The 16404-nt window shown below is 36.6% G+C and overlaps 2 protein-coding genes and 1 long non-coding RNA gene across 11 annotated transcripts; all 3 read right to left on the minus strand.

The window, feature by feature from the left end:
- LOC103962022 (exosome complex component RRP41-like) lies at nt 1-3706 on the minus strand. Its single transcript, XM_009374685.3, has 7 exons — nt 3460-3706; nt 2825-2903; nt 2536-2638; nt 2322-2442; nt 1612-1700; nt 678-827; nt 1-277 (listed from the first exon to the last, which is right to left on the minus strand). The coding sequence occupies exons 1-7, from the start codon at nt 3599-3601 to the stop codon at nt 185-187; spliced, it is 777 nt and encodes a 258-aa protein (XP_009372960.2). The 5' UTR covers nt 3602-3706; the 3' UTR covers nt 1-184.
- Nucleotides 3707-6223: 2517 nt separating this feature from the next.
- Nucleotides 6224-7071, minus strand: LOC125479512. The gene is made up of 2 exons (XR_007260078.1): nt 6706-7071; nt 6224-6487 (listed from the first exon to the last, which is right to left on the minus strand). It is a non-coding gene; the product is annotated as an uncharacterized LOC125479512 (long non-coding RNA).
- A 1746-nt stretch (nt 7072-8817) lies between these two features.
- LOC103962024 (receptor-like serine/threonine-protein kinase NCRK) lies at nt 8818-16039 on the minus strand. 9 transcript variants are annotated; one of them, XM_048588925.1, is made up of 11 exons: nt 15737-16039; nt 13539-13584; nt 12721-12800; nt 12318-12434; nt 11764-11874; nt 11095-11367; nt 10691-10959; nt 10293-10589; nt 9886-10122; nt 9474-9701; nt 8818-9321 (listed from the first exon to the last, which is right to left on the minus strand). In XM_048588925.1, exons 3-11 carry the CDS (start codon nt 12788-12790, stop codon nt 9058-9060), a joined length of 1866 nt encoding a protein of 621 aa, XP_048444882.1. In that variant the 5' UTR covers nt 12791-12800; nt 13539-13584; nt 15737-16039; the 3' UTR covers nt 8818-9057. The 9 variants fall into 9 exon arrangements, with proteins under 9 accessions (XP_048444882.1, XP_048444883.1, XP_048444881.1 ...); XM_048588926.1 differs by lacking the exon at nt 15737-16039 and adding an exon at nt 14293-15074; XM_048588928.1 differs by having other exon boundaries at nt 8819-9321; nt 12318-12431.
- Between the last annotated feature and the right edge of the window lie 365 nt (nt 16040-16404).

Consider the following 16404-nt stretch of genomic DNA (forward strand, 5'->3'; position numbering starts at 1 on the left):
TGTAGTAAAGGTCAAATTTAGGATTACTGAACAATTTTGCTTGCAACTTACAAGAAAAACTAACGATAAAAAATCGACAAAAAATTATCCAACTCTTCCAAGATAGAGAATCAAGTCCTTGCAAAGTTGCAAGCCTCCATTCTTCCAAGGTAGAATTACCGGTTACATCCCTCCGCGCATGCCCTCATGTTTCTTCCAAGGTCGAATTAGTCCCTTTCAAGCATGCCCTCATGATCACCGCAAGCTTTGCGCAGGCATCCAGGCAAATTTGCATTCCCTACTTGCAAAAACTATGTTAGTATCGTAAGCTGCATCCATCTTTGTCAAACCGTATCAGAAATATGTTACCCCTCAGATTGGCCTATTGAAATGAGCTTCCTACGGATTTTAGTGTATTCCGAGGATATTTGTGAATCAAGTGTCAAAGAGTTGCTTGAAATCGACCTAGAAAACATATTTTGACAGTATAACCACCCCGTTGACAAGAGTTTTGTCAACTAAAAATATTGAAACTGACATGTAGCATGCAACAGCCAACCAAACAAGATCTTAAAGATGAACTTGCATGATTGCTTAGTGCTACTTTTTACCATTCTCCCAGCTAGAAATAACGATCAGAAGTTCTTTGATCAAACAACATATGATACTACAAAGAATAAATCAGCTATCTGTCGTACCTCATTCACTTTTGGGGTTGACCATTCCCCAGTAATAGTTAGTTGAGTGACCTCGTAGCGAGAAGGCATACAAGTCAGCATTAAGCTTCCATCTTGGTAGCTTTCCTCCTCCAAAATAGGATCGATGACAAGGTTCTTTCCGAGACAAGACTGAACACCAAAAACAGAATAACCATAAGTGACGACAATCGAAGTGGACGGAAACAACTTTGATATGGACGTCACTACAACACACTTCATTTGTAAACCTAAAGACAAACCTATGAACTTCCATAAATTTGTGCTAAATGACAGCTGATAGCACAACATACTATTTACAGCCTCCGTGCCATAAACATTTTAGTGGCAAATTATTTTTCTTACACGCATGAGTGTAAGAGTCAGTTTAGCAGACTTCAAACCGTCTAGTACCAGAAAGAAGAAAACATCTTCCAAGAAACCAAGAAATTAATGCTTAATAAGGCCAAGGTATATACTCGCCAGCAATTTAGTATGTTAGATATCTAACAAAGTGACAGATGCCAACTTGATATTTAAGCAGATAATGCCATAAATATAAATCATAAGAATTCTTCTCCAAAATAAATACTTACAGTACTGTACTATATGAACATAAACAAAAGGGGAAAACTTAGCAGTAATCTTGCTATTTAGTGGAATAGCCATAAGAATAGAATAAATACAAAGTAATGATCAGGGATCGAATTTTGTGATCAGTACTGTGCCACGTGCTCAAGTTTTACAATTCTCAATTCTTCCATATTCTGTACCGGGCAATTTGTGCATAAATATGATGATTGCGCAATAGTAAATGAAATTAAAAATAAAAACAAATGTTGAGCAAGGTAAGAGATTCAGTAACAAAATATTTTTGATTTAAACTTGATTATGAAGAAAAAGTATAGAAGGCCCCATGTCTAGGCCAGGTGCATACCACAGAAACCGAAGCAACAAGGTCATACATCATTATCCCAGCATCTGCTAGGGCAAGGCTAGCACATGATATGATTACAGGAAAATCACCTGCAACCAAAATGAAAAAGCTTATAACCATGCACAACAAACTGAACGGCACAAATGAAGACACAACCAAATGATCAGTGGCAGAAATGCACCGATGATATAACAACGTAAAAATCATTCTTATATCTCGATTCTGGTCGCAAATGACCTGTCTATAATTCTAATTGCTTATCAATTATACATCTTTATCAACATAATGACACTATCAAACTCATACAAGCAGTCAATTACATGTCAGCTCGTGAGCTAAGTAAGAGGTAATTTCAAACAATTATAATTTTTCCCCAAGCAAAAACCTTAGTGTGCCAAACTTGAGTCCAAGGCACTGAAAACCGCAAGTCATGGCCAGCACCTTTACATTCAAATGGTGAGATTCTTTTATGTAGGAGAAATAAACAAAAAAAAGTACACGCATTCAGAAGTTTACATGTTATTGACATACACATAAACATCTACATTGACGTAGCAGGAGTATAATCTTATTTGTTCCACTTCAAATTCTCTACTCTGTTATTTCTGTTCATTCCTTTTCTACATATTAATTATAATTTGTCCTCAACCTAAACATACAATGGCAGAAAGAACAGAAGTTTAAATGTTAAAAACCAATCGAAAACTTACTGCCTCCAGATTCCAACACCAATGCAAAAACATCCACAGTAGTCTTGGGGAAAGTTTCCAATATTATTGCACCCTCTAAAGCTTTATGAAGCATTGAAGAAAATTCTTTGTGGTCCGACCCCTAGAAAATCAGGAGTTCAAATATTAGTAAAGTGGTTTAAAAAAGAGTGGTTGAAAAGAGGATTAGAAGATACATTAACACAAACATATATACCTGTCCACGAACTGGGGTAGCAAAAGTTGTATAGCTGACATCGCAATTTAAGCGTCCTATATCACTGTACATCATTGCCTTCTTACTCTCTCTTGGCCCAAATCTAAACCAACCAAGACAAATAAAATATCACACACGATTCATCGTCTCTCTTTGCATTTTAAATCATATCGTGTTGCACTTACTCTCATGAAAAAAAAGAAGTAAAAACAGTGAACTTATGATAGAAATGTAATTAGTAGAGCTAAAAGCCAGCCAGATTATGTATTTATAAATTAGATACACTCACACAGAAACAATGACCTTGGTATTTCCAAACTCTGCATAAGCTGATCCTGAGGCACAATTTACAGCACCAGTCTTGAAAACTGTAGATTACCAACTTGTTAGAGGAGTCCTATTCTGTTTCTCTCCTAATCCACATGACTCGGGCAGACTACACATGCGCTTGTCGTAGCTTCAGCAAATCAAACACGCATCCATCCCACATTACATCAAATTCAAACATGTCAAAAAATTTCATGTCTTTCAAGGTAGCCAACATACATTTGTACCTCCCCATTCAGTCAAAGAACCGAAGAGTATTTGGAACCCCGAAAATGGATTAACACGAATGAATATCACAACCAATCAATACAACAGAGCAACAAAATCCCAACAGCATCGAGCAGTATACCGAAAGAAGGAAGACACTGTACAGATTGATTATTCAAGTTAAACCAAACTAAACCGCATTCATTAAAAAGTAAAATCCCGCTTAAGCTGATTAACCAATTCAATAACTCCATATTTGGACATGCAAAAGAAATAAAACAACAACAACCCACAACAGAAAATCCATGAAAATCATCCACAAAATTAAAAATAAACGAGTAAAGGAATTAAGTTTATGTGAAAAAAAGGGGGAAGTAATAAAAGGCTTACATGCAGGTCGGCATTGGTGGAATTCACGGCCGTCGGAGCGGACCCAATCAACGTCGTCGTTTCCGAAAATTAGGGATTTGGTCTTCTGGGTCGTCGGAGACGGCGCGTAAGTGCTTGGGGTTGCTCCTCCTTTCCCGGCCATTCTCGTGTTACCGTGCGCGCTGCTACTTCGAGCCTTTTCGTTTGTCCTTCTCCTCAAACGGTACGTTTTGATCTCTGTGGTTGGTTTACCAGTGGGTGGGTCGGACTTTGCCCCTGTTTATTACTCTTTAGGGCTTTTATTGAGGCCTATTAGAGGAATTGAATATGCACCTAAACCTGCGGTTTTTCTTGGGGGCAACCCAAGACACCTGACGTAGGGTTCATCAAGTTCGCAGCCAGGCCCACCCACGAGTGATGCCACCCACACCCACACTCTCTCATTCCCCACAACTCTTTCTGGTAATATTTTTTCTTACCACCCTCAAGTGATAGTAATTTCAATGTCACCACTCTATCTATAATTGTTAGGATGAGTTTAAATTTTGAAATCAGTGTAGTGAATAGACACAAATCTTAAAATTTAAACTCATCCAAAAAGAATAAATAGAACGATGAACATTACCACTACTTGAGCGTAGTAAGCAAACATGCACTTCTCTCTCAACCCCCCCCCCCCCCCCCCCCCCCCCCAACCAGTGGTGTAACCACAGCAACCCCATATTCTCAGCCGTCAAACACCACACCCCACCCACCCCCCCCCCCCCTCTTAAAACCAGTGATGTAACCAAAGCAACCCCATATTCTCAAACGGCTGCCCATTCGCCTAAACGCAAAGTCTACAATCACTCGCAAGTTGCAGCCAGTCCTATCGCCACTATTTTTCAGGCAGTAGGGGTTGGCTGATGGATGGTTATGTGTTTTTCTATTCAAAAATATTATTCGCACATTGCCCATTTTGTACACACGACTGCCGACTTCTCAATTTTGAATTATTTTGCAATATAATAGCCTATTACAAGTCATCCCGTTCACTCTTAGCCACACATTCAAATCTATCTGTCATTAATTGTACCAAAGAGTGCGTTTATTTCACCTTCTTAGGTGAGAGTGTGTGAACTTCGGGACTCATTAAGCAATCTCTAATGAAGAGGTTTAAAGGTTCAAAAGCCAAAAAAAATGACATGATTTGTCAAAAAACTCATATTTAACTGATGGCTGGACTATAATTCTATAGAGCCCACTACACTATTATTTGGCCAAATAGGCATCAAGCTAGCCAAATGTAACCCTCCTCTTAGCCCCTTTTATGGTGCCTAGCTTCTTAGTTGCAATAATTGATTCAAACTCAACGGCTAGATTTGAAAGCATCCAACAGTAGTTTAATTAAATGAACCAATAAATTTAAAATATAAAGTTAAAATAGTAAATTATCAATGGGGCTATGTTTAGTCCTTTCGGTTGAAAACAGCATATGAATATGACCTGACATTGTTCATTTAAAAATAATTTTTTACAGGGCTATAATTCTGGACGGGGCTATGTTTGGCCCTTTTGGTTAGAGATGGTCTTAGGTCATTAAAATTTAGTCCGCGGTGAAGCATAGGAAATAGGTATTTTCGAAAGACCAAAAGGGGAATTTTAGTTACTAAGCGACGGTGGTGTCAACAGTGTAATCTAGTGGATCCATAGCGGCAAGGCCGACGGTGATGATCCTGCTACCGAATCGGAGAAGAATATGGCTGGGCTGTCATTGTATCATGATTTCTATATTGCTAAATTTGATTTGGAAGAGGATAGGGAATTTGTAGTACTTAGTTGTGGGTCCATGGATAATTGCTCGCCATTATTCGACAATCCAAAATTGGAGATCAGGATTTCTCCCTGTGACTGAGCAATTACTCTACTCGTATGGCAGTGTCGATTGAGTATTGGATGGGGGTATTTATTATGTTGAAATCAATAATACTAATTTTGAAAATATTTTTAATAGAAAAGAAATTAAAATAGAACAATAATTTAATTTTTGTCCGAGCAAATACCAAAAACTGAGGACAATGCTATTTTTATTACCTACCTTGTTTCTTTATTCGATACTGCACCAGACGTTTCACTAAATCAATTCAACTTATTCTATTCTAAACTAGTCCAACTTAGTACCTAATTGTCGAACAATAGTTTTGACTTCTGAAAACAAATTCTTTTTTGAAAACTTAGGCAACCAAGGTTGTAGGCTGTGTTGGCGGTTGATATTCGATATCAAAATCATTCGGTCAATCAAAACGATTAATTTTATTTATTATAACTTACATTTTGAAGTAGGATTACAAACTACACGAATATTCTTAGAAAATTAGACCCTCTAATTCGATCTCCAAAGATGTTTGAATGTACAAAGTGTATGTTTTATCAAGGATGTAGAGGATTGATTTAATCGAATGAGTTCACAAGGTATGTTTTGTGATGAACTACCATTTTTTTTTTTTTTTGTTCTATCCAAATTATTGTCACAAAAGGTAAGTGACCATTTACCATTGTGGTGGAAAGATGTTGAGTTATTGCATGACGGCGTGGGTTCAAACCCTGTTGATGGCTACTCTAACATCTAATCTAATAAAATTTATTGTTTGACATAATAAAAACCCATTGTCACAAAAGTGATAATTGTTGTGGCAATGGTTATTTTTTGTGGTATCCGAGTCTAGTTCATTTTTTGTGGTATCTGAGCCATTGTCACAAACGAGTACAGTGCTTATTTTTTGTGATTAAAAAGAAACCGAACACAGTAAAAATGGTAAAGTTTATTAGTTACAAATTAGTAGAGAAATAAAACTAAATAAAAAAAAATAGAGATTCATGAACACCTATAGCCACATTGGAATAGTTTAGATCTAGCAAATATTTCAGTCTACCAATTACACAAAACAGTTCATAATTTCATACAAAGTAGGGTCATAAGAAAATGTAGCACTATGGTGGAGGCGGGCCAGGCTCAAACAGTGGAGGGCAGCAGCATTTAAATATACCACAGCAGCACAGAATCCACAAACTGCATAATCAAAACCAAAATTTAAAACAAAAAATGCAGTAGCATTGTATATGCAGAAATTCTCCAATGCGGATAAATTAATCTTGCGGGATGCGACCATTTGTATTGGGTTGGCAGCTGGCTTATGCTCAAATTCAGCTAGATTTATCCCGCATTAGAGAAAATAACTTCCATTGTACATGATGTAGACCAAAATTTTTGAAGTGAAAAGATCTTACCAGAATTCCAAGCATCCTGGTTGGTGATAGGGAGGAGGAGCGGTGGCTAGCAGCGGCGTGCTTGGTGGCGGCGGATCCATATCTGTAGAGGGTATTGGCAGGTGATGAGGAACAACGAAGTCCAAAGAAAAACGTTATACATATGTATATGATCCAACAAACCATGCTACCTATCGCCAAGTCAGACACTCTTCCAACTACCATTCAAAGGAAGAACTTCCAAGTCATTTGCATAATGTTTGCTCAACTAACACCACTTGGCAGTTAAATTCAAAAATGGATGTGCATCTGAACAACTACTACTCCCTAAACTTAAGAGAACCATGAAAAACATTGCATAGTACAAAAAGCACCAGGGGGTGGCTTCGTCGCAGCAATCCATCATTTTGAAGGCAGGAAAGACTTACTAATTGGAATCATTAAACTGTCTAGTCTAGAACTTTTTCAAGGAAATTGACACAATTTATCGCATTGAATAATTTGTTCTAATTGTGCTTTATCAATGAAACTATTGCCATTTCAAATATATATATATATATATAATAAATAAAAAGAAAAAGAAAAAGAAAAAAAAGAAAGAGTTGTTATAAAAATATATTTCATCTTTTGGGACAGTGACCCACATAAGCGAGTAACTCTTAGCATTGATGTAAAGTATTAGAAGTTTATAACATTAGATTTCTCTCATTATGGATATATATATATATATATATATATATATATATATAAAATAGAGAGAGAGATGAAGCCTTTAAGGGAAGGTATTCTTATTTTTATAAATAAATAAATATATAGAGAGAGAGAGAGAGAGAGAGAGAGAGAGAGAGAGAGAGAGAGAGAGAGAGAGAGAGAGAGAGAGAGAGAGAGAGAGAGAGAGAGAGAGAGAGAGAGAGAGAGAGAGAGAGAGAGAGAGAGAGAAGAGAAGCCTTTAAATGGATCCCTATTTTTTTTTAATAAAAATGAGGATTAGTTATGGAGTCCACATCACATCGAACTTTAATGATTTGAACCGTCTATTTTTCAAGTTGTATCTCATAGATCATCCTTACAAAATATTAGCCAAATCGAAAATATTTAAGACATCTAATTGAGTTCAAAAAAATTAACGCATACTTTGTTATATAAAAAACAATAAAATTTTATCTTGATAATTAAATGGGCAAATGATTTCTGATTTGAATTGAATTTTTGCAAGAATAATCTATGAATCTGGACTTACAAAATAGACGGTTCAGATCGTTGAAGTTTGATGTGAAGTAGACCCTATACCTAATCCCTATCTTTTGAAGAAAAAAAAATTAGAATCCCTTTACATAAATGACCTGTGTATATATATATATTTAATTGCTTGGGGGCAGTAGCTCATGCTCACGTCCCTTCAGGCAACTTAAATCTAAAGGGAAATTTAAATGATGACCTTTAAGATTAGAAAACTAGAATTCACTAGAAAGTAATAAAAAAATTCTCACAATTTATGATTGAATACATGAAAGAAAAGAACCCTAAGACCACATAAATATGGTTATATACCCTACATCAAGTAAATAAGATGTGTAATTTATGGTTAGCATTTTGAGCTGTTACTTAGCCAGACTGCAACAATTATGTGCAACTGTATGCCACGGGAATAGAAAAATGTCTAGTGACCATGTGAGAGCAGTTATGGGTTTGACTTCTTATCTTTTACAAGACTATATTTTACGCTACTTTAATTTATAGAAATGAGCCTGCAAACATAGGTGCAGACATACAGGCAAACTATCATGGCTAACTGGCCTAATCAGCCCGCATTTGTGGCCAGACGACTGTTATCTCAAGCATTACATATGTTTTCTTCTTGAAAGTTTTAACAAAAAACCTACGGTACTGTTCATTTTAACGAAAAACCATATTTTTACACTAAAATGTCAATCTTGATACTATTCACTTTACCCTTTATTTTGTTCTTATCATCAAAACTCAAAATTTTCAAGCCCTTTTCATTGATTTTCTTTTTCTTCTTTGCGTTGCTCCGGGATAAATGGGATATTAGGAAACCAGCTCCTTGGTAAGAAAAATAATTGCTGGTTATATGAAAATATGCAGGAGCAAAAATGCTTTAAAAACTATCTTTTTGCATTTACTGAATTACTCCTTTTCATCTCCTAACATATTTTGGAGCTATGATTTCTGTACAACAACCAAACAAATACACAACTATGATTTTCTTCAAAGAAAAAAGTATAGAGGAACAAATCTTCAGAAACCCGCTGCTTCCTCGTGATTTCTTTGAGCAACCAACCACAAACAAGTATCTGAAATAAGCTTAGCATCTGGTTTCCTTCCTATCCGTTTGCTTCAAGTTTGCTCTGGTCATGGGGGCTTACCATTTGTTACGCAAAAAGACTCCAACCTGGGCTCAGTTAAATCCACTGTCTCAATATCGTTGGCACGACAACTCCTGGCATTTGAAGTCAAGAGGATCAATCTCTCCATATTATCTGAAACAGAATGCGTGTCTCTTTCAGCACATAGGTTACGGTCAATGTCCAGTGGCAGTGAACACCGAACTGAACCTTTACTGGATTTCGCTCGCCTTATCTCCTCAGCATCTTTATGGCCATCCATGCCTATGTGCTGTCCAGAAGAATACTCAGATCAAGTTTTATACGCATTGCTCAAATCATACAATATGACCTCCAGACGACATATGAAAAGTTAAAAAATGACATCAACCACATAGGTGCGTAAAAGCAAGAATTGGCAAGATTTCAATGTACGATAATTACCTGAAAAAGATTTACAGAAAAGTTTTTCCTTTTAGATCTCTCTGGTGAAATAGTTGAAAGGATTTGGACAACCTCACTCATGTTTGGTCTAGCATCAGGATCCAACAGTAGACATTCTTTTGCCAAGTAAGCCATTATCTGCATCTCCTCTTCTGGGAAGTTTCCATTTAAATCTGGATCCGCCAACTCTGTGATTACTCGCCTACTATCCAGTAAACGAGGCATAGCCTACAACAAAGACAAAAACGTTCACATGCTACATCAATTTTTATTAACCCATAGATGTATTTCTGAACTGGTTATCTACAATAAATTCATGTTAATCAGCAGCACCGTGGTAACAAAACGGAAATTCATGCAAAATAAATGATGGATATGTGTTCCTAGTAATAAAGTTGGCAATTTTCTATACCCATATGACAAGGCTTTCTTCTCCCTTAGTGGTTGATTTATGGATGGGCTTCCGACCAGTGATAAGCTCAAGAAGAACTACGCCAAAACTGAAAACGTCTGACTCAAGAGATGCTCTTCCAGCAATAGCATATTCCGGTGCAAAATAACCAAAAGTCCCCTGCATTCTTGCTGGAGAACTAGATGTGCTAGGGACACCATCAGCTTTTAAACGTTTCGCCATACCAAGATCAGTTATCTGCACATATATAACAAATATAAGAAATATAAGAAATGCGTGCCAAATATCCGCTTCAAACTAGGCTATCTTTCAGTTCCAAAAGAGAAATGTAAACCGTGTTCGTAGCCAAATATCCGCTTCAAACTAGCCTATTATTATTTCCCTTGTTTCAAATAATAACATCTTACTTTTGCTTGCCAATTTTCATCCAGAAGAATGTTTGTGGATTTGACATCTCGATGCAGAATTCTTGGAGCAGCTGCTTCATGGAGATATTCCAAACCCCTTGCAGCTCCAATGGCAATTGAAACTCGAGTGACCCAATCCATGTTTTTCCCTTCATCCCCATCCAAACAATCTCTCAGGTTACCGTTATCCATGTACTCAAATATCAATAACCTCTCAACATTTTTTCCATGGGTTTCAAAGCAGTAGCCAAGCAAAGGCACCACATTAAAATGATTAAGTCTGGCTAACATTTCAATCTGAGAAAAGAACAGATTGATTAAGTTATTTCTTCTGTTAAGAAACAAATAAAAAGGATGTTGATGTATATCAACAAACGCACAGAAAGATGAGGTATTACCTCTGTTAAAAAGACAGAGTCCATGTCTGGCCCTTTCAAAGCTTTTAGACGCTTAACTGCCACAACTTCGCCATCATTGAGCTGGCCACGATAGACATAGCTGCTTCCACCAAGTCCTATTAGATTGGAATCTGAAAACTTATTGGTTGCACTTTCCAGTTCAAAATATGAAAATTGAACAATTGCTCCAGGTGTAGCTCGGGGTTTGCTCCTCAATATGCAAGAGGTAAAGCAGCCTGTTAAATGAAACAGAATAGTTATAGCAGTTCCTGTACGGAGAAAAATATACAAAAAAAAGTTATCAGGTTTAAAGGAGTACTATGAAATGAACAGGCTGAAAAGATGAGCTGGTTTTTATAGACTAAGAAACAAACTCTGCTAAAACACTCCGTAGATCAAATTACCTGTGCCTTTACTGATGGGGGAATCCATATTGATTTTGGTCTCAAACAATGAGGAACTCTTATAGCTAATTAAGTTGGAAGCACTATTGCAACTTGATTCCTTATCAGGCGAAAATATTGGCGCTTGAATAGAGCACTTAGCCCTTCGGCAGAAGTAGCATGCCACCGAGGAAATAAAAGCCAGGGTTGTGAGTATGACACATGCTAAAAGAATAATCACAACAACTTTGCTCGAAAAATGATTTTTTGAAGGCTGTGCTGCATTGAGAGATCCTGTTAAGAAGAAACACAGAACAAGTCACAATCAAATGACTTCAGAATTCAGATAAAGAATTAATGTAGAAGATATAACAAAGTCTATCTAACTTGTAAATCAAAGATATAACAAAATGTCAGATGTATGTAAAAAAAAAATCTGGAAATTCTTTGTGGGATAAATTATAGGTGCGTCAATACATATACGTCAAAGATGGGATGTCCGTAAACAGGATTCTCACAGTAAATCAAAATCCATGGTTCCATAAAGCAATCAGCTTTAAAAAACAACATGATTTATCATTGTTCTATGTAAAGTGGATCGGTTGACTGGTGTGTGTGTGTGTGTGTGTGTGTGTGTGTGTGTGTGTGTGTGTCTGTGTAAGAGAGAGGAGAGAGAGAGAGAGAAAGTACCATAAGTGCAGTTGCAGGCTGTAAAACAATTAGGATCATGACCGTCAGCTGCGACTTTAGGAAGCCCATTGGCAGCACATATGCATGTCCATGTAGTATTACTTCCAGCATCTGAATCAGAGGCATTCAGTTTATATTGTCATACATCATGTAGTATATACAAGAAAAATGGGTACAAAAGAATATTCCAGTCACAAAATAAGGGATAGTTCTTAATCAATGCAATGAACGCACAAACATACAAGGATTTAACTGAAGCATTTTTTATATATGAATTTTGTAGAGCTTCCACCTAAACATTGAGTGAACAACATTTAAAGAATATGCGTAAAAAAAATGAGCAAGTGCATTCAAGAATATATTTGACTTAATATTGTAATATCTATTGACCAGAAACTGTTATTTCAATCCGTTTATTTCTGTCCGATATAAACAGAAACAAATATAAAGAGATGACGAAAGGAACAACTGTTAAAAGTTTATCGGCAAATAATGGTGTATCAAAAGAAGTGTAAAGCTTTTGGGTGATTGTAGCATTAAGATCAGCAGCATACCCTTACTGCAATTACAGGATGCTGAACAGTAAGGTTCTAGAGTGTAGCTCACGTTTCCTTGATATGAGCATCTACATGTCCAGTCAGTCGCATTCCATGAACCGGAAACCTCATCTGCTACGACAAATAATGAAAAGAAGATTTCCATATATTATTTAAATCATACTGAGACTACGAAGAAGTTTGATGGGTAACCCTTCTAATATGGAAGCTCAAGACTCTATAAAAGGGGAACAATATGTGCAGGTTATTTGGATGTTGGAAAAATATAAGTTTCGCATATCACCAAGCAACATACTTAATTCCAGATTTGAAGGCAAGCAAGGCGTGTCTTGGATTTCCCATATTGCAATATCAATAAATCTTTTCATAAACATATCGGCAATGAGAAATCAATACTAACCGCAAACACCTTGCTGAATCACGATCAAGGTTATCACACAGGCAAGGGCAACCTTCACTTGGAACTTCATTTATCCTAACCTGAACAGTATAACAACAGCATATTGAATCCATAACGAAAATGAATATTACATAAGTAAAATAATAAAAACTGATTTGGATACACTTTCTACTCCTGATGGCAAACATAGCGCAACAATTATGTAAGAATCAAGTAAATGTTTTCCCTAAAATGCTGTGAAATACAAAAAGAAATAAGTGACTTCATAACAACGTATTGTTAGAAAACTAACGTCATAGAGATCTCGATATAAAACAAACTGGAAATATATCGTATTAAAAAAAACCTTCATTGGGTTAGTGAGAAACTTCAGACTTCAGTGGTCTCAATCCTTAAGCCTACACTGATTATTGATGTAGATTATATCAATTCAGGCATAAACACAATTTACAGAGCCAAATAGCTTATCAAAATAATTTAATAAAACTTTCTTTTTCTTACAAGAAAAAAAATTCCCTAGTGATAACACTATGAAGTTTTATTTTAGATAAATAAGTTGAGTGGAACAAGCACAAAGGTGTAAACAACTAACCGTCCCACCCATTTGATTCAAATCCTTTACAGTGCAGATAGTAAGTTCCACAAGGAAAAGGAAAAGAAAATTAAAATCAGATGTAATACTCTCATAAATCCGGAATCAAACAATAGAAAGTTAGGCAAGCATGTAGAAGAAAATATGACAGGCAGGTGTTGTTAAATTCATGGTTGGCCAACAAATTGGAAGCTAACTGTTAGAGAAACCAGTCCAGATTCATCACCTTGATTTCTCCACCATGGTTTTCTGCACTTGTAATTATCATTACCCTAATTATAAATAATAGCACAATTAAGCACTAGACTTAATACATTTAATCATCATTGTATATAACCTAGGATTGTAAACTCAATCATTTAATCATCATTGTATATAACCTAGGACTGTAAATGCAACCCACTTTGCTGTGCATTCAAGCAAAATATGTAGTACAACATGAAGTTCGACTATGTGGTATTGTCAACACACAATTTTGGCGAAAACGAGTTTACAAAATTATTGTTGACCCATGGTTACAGATTGTTATACCCAGTCTCATAATTACACACAACTAAAAACACAAATGAAGAAGTGACCATTAAAACAACCACATTGCCTTAGTCATTAAAATCTGTAACTGTGGTCGAGTTGCATCAAATAAGAAAAGACTGTAAAATTCAAGGCTTGCCGGTTGGGGATCAAGCGGAAATTGGCCCAACAAATGAGCGCCTGCCCCCGTCTATCATCAATGCATTACTGCTTTTAGCAGTCCCACATTCTTTAAACTATTTAAACTGCCTCCCCAAACAGCATACAAGAAGGTCAAAAGCAAAAGATTCCTACAAACAAAAATATACTTTCTTCCCAGTAACTCCACAAGACTTTACAACAAGTGACTTCCAAACAGATAGAAAGTATAAAGCTTTTAGAGAATTAAGGAAAATCAGCACACCTGAATCAGTAAAGAACCGCAGCAGGAACAGAAATAGGAACTTTACCTTGACTTACAAAATACAAAGTGAAAAGTAACAAGCATTGAGCTCAAATTACTCAAAACAATCGCAACTCCCTCCTTCAGAGTTCAAACATGAGTACAAGTACACAAACTGGAGCACAGCAAACCCAATATAACAAAGACCAGAAAGGTCTAACATACGCAATCCCGTCACAAATGATGGAGTAAATCTAGAAAATGGACAATGCCGAAAGGACATGTGACACAAATAGCGTGGAAAGAGACAAATGGGGCTCATGAAAACATGGATTGGAAAATGGTAAACTCAAAACAAACCCATCAGCCACCTCTCTGAAAGCTGCCATTTTCCATATCAGAAAGTGACCCCTCAGCTGCACCTAAAATCTAATCCAATATTACCGAACGAAACCCCACAATCTGTTTACTTTTCACAACCGTGGCTCAATACTCAAATATTAACTGGCCTTTCTAAAATTTTTCAAATGGGAAATTTTCAGACATCCCAACGGTTGAAAATTTAAAAAAGCTTTCCTATTTTTGTATTCACATTGGGAAGTAACGGTTATAATTCATCAAAGACTTTTACTTAGCTTCAAAGACAGACATCAGACATACACGTACTGCTGCTCGGTCCGTAAAGCGAGCAAAGATTGAGCTCACACTGGGCCTTACCAATCTGTCGGCTGTGGAAAGTGGGCCCAATATTGGGGTCATAGTGGGCCCTACTTATTCAGCCAACGTGAATGGGTGAAAGGATGACATAATAAAACCACGGTTGAGAAAATACTACACAAACCCTACTCACCAACCAAACTTTTCCAAGAGACCTATACTTTTTTTTTTTTTTTTTTGGTTGACAAGAAGAAGGAGCTTGCTCAGAAAACACTGGACCCAAACTGCAAAAGACCTATACTTTTTTGTCAAAATTATAGTCACCAACCGAGCCTATTATATTAGCTTTCATCATTTGTTAAATTAAATCAAGTTTCTAAATTTCTAAATTCGTGTATACAACATTCAAAATTTTAGGATTTGATTTGTTGTTTCAAAATTAAAAACTTTGTTCCAAAAAGATCAAAGTTGTTTTCTTTGTGACAAAGAAGTATTTATCCTTCGGAATTCGAACTTGGCTGCAAAGATACGGATACTGCTATACTGCTATGACCAACTAACCTAACCCAACGACAGTGTAGAAAAAATCAAACCTTAGAAAATGGGAGGCAAAGTAGGGACGTGGCATCCACTTCATCTATGAAGTTAATAGATTTCTTAGTAGTACCATATACTTAATTACTAAAACACCCAAGAGAATGATCTTTAATACATTTGTGTCCAATAACCAGAGTTAATTCCCTCTTCCGCCACAAGCTGAAATGGGTCCACCGGATCCGTGCAGAAAGGAAAAAAAAATCGAAAAGCTAAAATGGCATGGCATTCAATTAACAAACGCAGGAAGTGATTTTTACCTTGAGAAAGAAGTGATTCTGAAATACGGCGGCTTCTGCGATTTTGTGGTGCCTCCTTTGGTGCTAAAGAAGTCGGAAAATGGCGTCTGAAGAAGCGCTTTTGAGAAACCGAATCCGCTTTCTGAGCTCAGGCATATCGGATCTGATAATCCAACGATGATATAGGAGAAATGTAGAGAGAGAGAGAGAGAGAGAGAGAGAGTGAATGACAGTCAGAGCGTCTCCATTTTTAAGTGCTCAATTTTTAAGTGCGAGAAGAAGCTGCCGTTGGATGCCGCTGCTTCTTCAGCTGAAGATAGACAGTGAGAGTGTGAAAGTGAAAGTGGGAAGGTTTTGCAGAGAGAGACCCATAATAATGAGCTGCGCTGAGGTAGCTCGGTCTCGCTTTCCGAGGTGGTCCCACTTCATTATACATTTCGTGGGAGCATTTTTTTCTTGTAATCCTAAACTTTTCTGTATGTTCATTATACATTTAATTATGTATTACGTGTTCTTTAACTAATTTTGGTTAATTTTTTTATTCAAATTAAAAAAGTAACATATAATTTGAAAGTTAACTAGAGTTAGGTGAAATGACATATGATAAATGATTAGGTATATGGCGATCAAGGTTCTAAAAAACGCTAAACGATAATTTGGTGGCGGGCTAGGACTTAGCATCTAGGCGG

The sequence above is a fragment of a genome, unplaced genomic scaffold (genome assembly GCF_019419815.1).
Source record: "Pyrus x bretschneideri cultivar Hongxiangsu unplaced genomic scaffold, Pyrus_bretschneideri_v1 Contig29, whole genome shotgun sequence".
NCBI classification, from domain to species: Eukaryota; Viridiplantae; Streptophyta; class Magnoliopsida; order Rosales; family Rosaceae; genus Pyrus; species Pyrus x bretschneideri.